This window comes from Pinus tabuliformis, chromosome 9 (assembly GCF_031772625.1).
Source record: "Pinus tabuliformis cultivar Carrire ecotype Pingquan chromosome 9, CPIR1, whole genome shotgun sequence".
NCBI lineage: Eukaryota > Viridiplantae > Streptophyta > Pinopsida > Pinales > Pinaceae > Pinus > Pinus tabuliformis.
Window position 1 is genome coordinate 1769870984 of NC_142307.1, and position 6073 is coordinate 1769877056.

The 6073-nt window shown below is 36.1% G+C and overlaps 1 protein-coding gene across 1 annotated transcript; it reads right to left on the reverse strand.

Moving 5' to 3' along the window:
• Positions 1–989: 989 nt before the first annotated feature.
• Positions 990–4933, reverse strand: LOC149155859 (inorganic phosphate transporter 1-4-like). The gene is made up of 3 exons (XM_089441298.1): positions 4830–4933; positions 3070–3165; positions 990–2727 (listed from the first exon to the last, which is right to left on the reverse strand). Exon 3 carries the CDS (start codon positions 2709–2711, stop codon positions 1137–1139), a length of 1575 nt encoding a protein of 524 aa, XP_089297424.1. The 5' UTR covers positions 2712–2727; positions 3070–3165; positions 4830–4933; the 3' UTR covers positions 990–1136.
• Between the last annotated feature and the right edge of the window lie 1140 nt (positions 4934–6073).

Here is a 6073-nt window from a genome sequence, read left to right on the forward strand (position 1 = left end):
TTACTTAGGCATTTCTCTTCCACTTGTACGTTGTCCACTTCTAGCAACTGGTTATTTTATTTTTGATATTTTAACAAGTTTTCCATTACAAGTATAGAATTGTCTTCTTCCTCAATTATGCGAACTTGCGATTGTGAGTTTATCATTTTTGCAAAAAGAAGAGCTCTGTGTCGAGTACGATATTTTTTTAAGCTCAAACATTTATTTTTGTGCTAGAGAAATTAAAAAAATGTTTTTGAATCTTTAATAGAATTTCTTGGGAATAAAAGCTAGAGAAATTCAATAGACATGTATTACATCAAAGACATTTTTTTTATCAGAACAAGGAAACCTTATTTTGAAAATTGAAATTTATTGATGGCACTAGAAGGATACAATGGTCCAAAGAGAATAAATAATACCATTATTTTATAGTTTGGACATATTATACGACTAAAATAAGGATAAGAAGCAACAAATAGCTAAATTAACAACATTATATAACAAATGATGAGGGAGTTTATTAATGTTCCTCTTACTACTAAAGTCTTTCTATTAAGCTTTCCTCATAAAATTAGACCAATTTCTAATGAACAAAAACTATTATCCATTGCATTGTGAATTAAGGTGATATGAGATTACTTTGTTATGCAATGTTTGATTTAAAACATTTACTTATAAACATTCTAGAATCTTAATGAAGAGCATTTTCATAAATCTTTTCGAGTGAAGTGTTATGCATTACCTTCACTTTGAACATATCTTGGTTGGAATCTCCCAAAAATATAACATATGATAAAAAAGAAACACCAATAAAAAAACAGAATCACTAATATTTTTTATGACATTGCCTTACTACATTGCCTTACTACATTTTCTTTATAACATCTGATCCAAATGCTAGTAATCTAATATGTTCTAATACCCTACATTCACATGCACTCATCTAATATGTTCTAATACCCTACATTCACATGCACTCAATGGAGATATATATATATATGCTTGACACGAATATTCCTACCATCCCTCCGTCACTTGAACGGTCACACACCTTGACTGCGAATGAATCACTGCAGTCGTTATTCCGTAACTAAAAATCCACACAGCTGTCTGTTAAAGACATGCAATATCGAACATTGATTACGTCACCACGGCTAGACGTGTAGAGCGCGGTTCGATCGACCGGACGATCCGGTCATTTCGAGAACTTCTTCGTTCTCTCCCGACAGGTCCTCGAGCGACTTGCCATTGGTTTCAGGCACCAAAAAGGTAAAAAGGAAGCCCAGTGCGTTGACTGTAGCCAGTATCAGGAGAGCTTTTTGCGGCCCGATTGACTTAGGATAACCCGCAGTCGACCCATCCTGCGATAAATACAAGAACCCAAATGCCCCGACGATGGCTCCGGCTTTCCCAGCTGCTGCAGATATGCCGTGGCACGTCGAACGCAGCCTCGCCGGGAATATCTCCGCCGGCACAATGAAAGTGGTGCTGTTGGGACCGAAATTGGAGAAGAAGAAGGTGAAGGCATAAAGAACTAGGAACAATGTTACATGGTTGCTAACGTAGGGGTATGGAATCGCTATGGCGAACATGAAGACTGTCATGAAGAAGAAGCCCATTAGCTGAATTTTAAAACGCCCAATGCGGTCTATGAGGAAGACCGTAAACCAGTAACCCGGAACAGTCGAGCAGAGGGCGATCAGTGACTGCGCCTTTCCAATACGGTAAACCTCCTCTATGCCGCTCATCGTACTCGCTGAATGCACCCAACCGATTTTAGTATATATATTGCTCTGAAACAGATTTTGGCTGTAGAATGCAATATCCAGAAGAAACCATGTGGACGCAGTGCCCAGGAGATGCGAACCGTGGCGTTGGACAAACTCATTGGAAAACAGGCCGAATTTCGTGCTTTCGTCCCTTGCGATGGCTTCTACGACATTCTGATCTTCATGGATGTCCACCTGCAGTACGTTGGACATGTCCATGGCGGCCTTCTTGGCATTTCCTGCAACCAGGGCTGTGAATCGAGCAGTCTCCGGCATTTTCATGCGCCAATAATATGTCAGTGCAGCAGGCACAGCCCCGAACATCAAAATTATTCTCCACACAAAATCCGCCTGTGGGGGGGTGTTCGGAGGCTTGACGGGAAAAGCTGCCATGAAAGCCTTGGAGACTACGATGGAAACAGCTCCCCCCGCCAGAATGCCGAATCCCTGCATGGCAAACACCGCCGCGATGAAGGCTCCCCTGGTTCTCTTGTTCGCATATTCCGACATGATGGTGGCTGAAAGCGGATAGTCGCCGCCGATGCCAAAGCCCAGCCAGAATCTGAAAAAGCATAGAGTAGTCATCACGGAGTTGGACGTGTTACCAAAGGACAAACCGCTTCCGATGGCGCTGATCATCATGATCATCAGTGTCATACCGTAGACCTTTTTCCGACCCAGCTTGTCGCCCAGCCATCCAAAGAATAGCTGCCCGGCCAGAGTTCCGCAAAGAGCGACGCCGCTCACTGCCGCGTTGACGTTGACTGGCAGAGTACCTACTTTCCCCGCAGCAGCCGGGTAATAGATCCGTCCCAGTAGTTTAGTTACGGTCGGTATGCAGAAGAGATCATATGCATCGGTGAAGAAGCCCATGCCCGCTATTATGATGGCCGTGAAATGGTACCATTGCGTCCTGGCCTTGTCCAGGGCAGAAAGAACCTCCAGTTGACCCTTAGCCATGGCACTCTATTGGTATCTGCACAAAACACACCAACTAAAACTTTCACAGAGAGGAGCAAAACATAAAATTTGACACAATCATAGGAACTGAGGCTCTGAGCAGTATTTAAAATTTTTTTCAGTGATTTGCTTAAAATAATTTTACATGCACATATATTTTAAATTTGACTTTTTCCAAAATATGGCTTACCTCTACTTAATTCGATTCGATTTAACTCAGAATCTCCTAAACCAATTCTTACATGCAAGGATATTTTAAATTTGACTATTTTCAAAATATAACCTACCTCTGCTTAACAGCCAATTCATACATGCAAAAATATTTTAAATTTGAACTTTTTTCCAAAATATGACTTACCTCTACTTAACTTGACTTAAGTCAGATTCTCCAAATTTAGCCCACTCTTACACGCCAAAGTAATTAAAATTCCCAACCTAAATGTCTTTAAAAAACCTGAAAAGAAAAACAAAATTGTATGACGGCATGTCAGCAGAGATAATACGCTGTTCACAATATTTCACAATTTGGACCCCCTACAATCAATCTTTAAAATCTGCAACGTCAACTGTTCAACAAAATCTGCAATATCAACTCTTTAATTTTTCAGACTTTCTTGCTAAATATATATATTCGAAATTATCAAACGATAGGAAATCCTTCTGAACATATATAGCATCTGCATCTATGTAAAGGTAAAGAATTCCTAAAGAACGTAGTAAAAACACAAAGAATGCAAATAGAAACCGATATTTCAAAAAAAAATATCAGACCTGTTCATGACAAAAACCGAAAGAGAGAACAAAATGATTGTATGAAAATCCTGCTACGATCATATAAATAAGAGCACAGTAACCTTCATATAAATCAGAGCGTCCTAGCGATTCTTTAAAGCTTATGGTAGGGCACAGGCAAATTAAGAAGAAGAAAAAAATTATCAATGGCATTAAACCTTATTTTAGGTCAAAAGCAGGCCATGAATAAGCATGTGCACTGCAAATTAACAAGAAAAAAAAAATTATCCATGGCATTAAACCTTATTTTAGGTCAAAAGCAGGCCATGAATAAGCATGTGCACTGCAAAGTACCAGATGCAATTATAAACCTAAGCGATGCCGTAAAAAGCAGTCAAACAGGAAAGGATTTAGAAAATTCAACCACACAGGAGTGCTACGCATCAGCAACTCCTGTTGAACTGCTATGCTTTGTGAATCTTCCGCTAAAAGAGGTGCTCTCTGGTTCAGCTGTTCAGGTGAGCCAGATTTTAATTTTTAATTTTTCTCATTTTATGAGGAAAATTAAATCTGTGTATGAGTGTCTGCGGGCGAGTACAGTAAGATAGATTAAACAAAGTGATTCTCTAACTATTAGAAGTCTTAAGTTTTGGGGATTTTGTCAGAATTTAAAATAATTTTTGGTTAAATTGAGATCTAAAATAATTTATCATTCTAAAAAGTTTCAGAATAGAGAATTCACAATTCATACTGGTGTTTTCCACGAATTTTAATAAAATTTCAAATTTTAAATAAATTAGATTAGAAAACAGGCCAGAATTTCTAAACGAAGCAATATTCTTGATCTATTGAAGAAAAGCTAAAAATAAAAGATCGAACATTCTTGATTTCTTGAAGAAGCTAAAAATAAAAGATCGAACATTCTTGATCTCTTGAAGAAGCTCAAAATAAAAGATCGAACATTCTTCATCTCGAGAAGAAGCTAAAAATAAAAAATCGAGGATTAAATATTTTTTTCCCTCCCTTGAATCCTTTTAATGAATTAGGTTTTAAATTAAATCTTTATCAAGCTTCATCCCTTTCAATGTTCAACCTTGAATTCGGCCTTAATCCTTCTAATGAATTAGGCTTTAAATTAAATCTTTCTTAAGCTTCATCCCTTTCAACGTTCAACCGATTGGGCCTGAATCCTTTTAATCAATTAGGCTTTAAATTAAATATTTTTTAAGCTTCATCCTTTTCAATGTTCAACCAATTCGGCCTTAATGTTTCATATCCTTCCAATATTTATAAATTCGGCTTCAAACGCTCACACAATTTAAATGATAAGCAATTTCACACAATTTTTAACGAGAAGCAATTTGAATGCAAAATTGACTGGCATACCATTAATTGCAAGATTCCAGGCGGCAAGAAAATATTTGTTTGAGGCAAATCCCCAAACCCAGCGGATGGGCAGATGATTTGAGCCGTGAAATGGCCTTCTTCTTCGCTGTCTAACCAAACGCCGGTACTGTGTTTTAAAGGGTCGAAATTCAGATATTCTCCTTGAATATTCTCTCGGACCTAATTTCGATTTCTTGGAAGTAGTGCCGAAGCTGCCGATGTTACTTCGACCGAGGCTGTGTGGTTCCTCTCACTCAATGTGTGTTCCATACCAAGATAACTCTGAGCAATAACCTCACACTTATGCTGATGGTCACTTTGACTTTCCATAATATCAAAGATTAAATATAATTCTGATAGGTAACTTGCACATTAAATATTATTTAAATGCGATTTCATCGATCACGCTGGTTTTTCGTTATAAGAGTTTTAGAACCAAAAGTCAAGGTGAATGGTGTGAGCAGGAGTCATGCTTTTCTGTTTTATATATAAGTAGTTAATTGTAATGAATAGGATTATTTTTTTTAATGGAGATTCGAATATTCGATCAGAATATTTAATATATATAATTTAATTATATTATTATATATTTGATAGTATATATTATATAATTAATAATATATTTAAATTAATTTATATTTATGGTTAATATCAAATGATATAATAATATATTATGGATAATAATATTGTATAGTTATGTGATAATGAATAATATCTATTGAAATTATAATTTTGTCTTAATGAAATTATATTTAATTTTAAGAAACATAAAACATTAATTTTAAGAAACATAAAACATCATTTAGATTTTTTTTTTAAGTATTAAGAGAAGTGTTCTAAGGTTATTATAGTTTTGATGACTTCGGAGGTTACAAATGTTAGTAGTGTGCAAATATTTTGAAATTGTGATGTAATTCAAATATATTATGATGTAGTTTAAATATATGTAGAGTATTCTAGAACACCTTAGGAGAATGCACTTTTCATCTTCAATCTCTTAGTATCATAAAGACGACATATTATTGCATCGCACTGTGTTATGAGGATTGTCCAATGCTCAATTTTGCTATGTAACTTATGGGAGTTGGTTCATTTTTAGCAGTATTAAGAGATACTTTGATCTTCTATATTAGAGTTGACCACTTCCTAGCAGTATCTTAACTTCTTTTCATCTTCTAGTTCTTTATTGCACCACAAATTCTCTTGAAGGTAATAATATTTTTGTTATTATCAATTTTCGTTAA

Bases quoted from the DNA above. Each gene is read 5' to 3' on its own strand.
- LOC149155859 (XM_089441298.1), bottom strand. From the start codon at position 2,711: ATGGCTAAGGGTCAACTGGAGGTTCTTTCTGCCCTGGACAAGGCCAGG.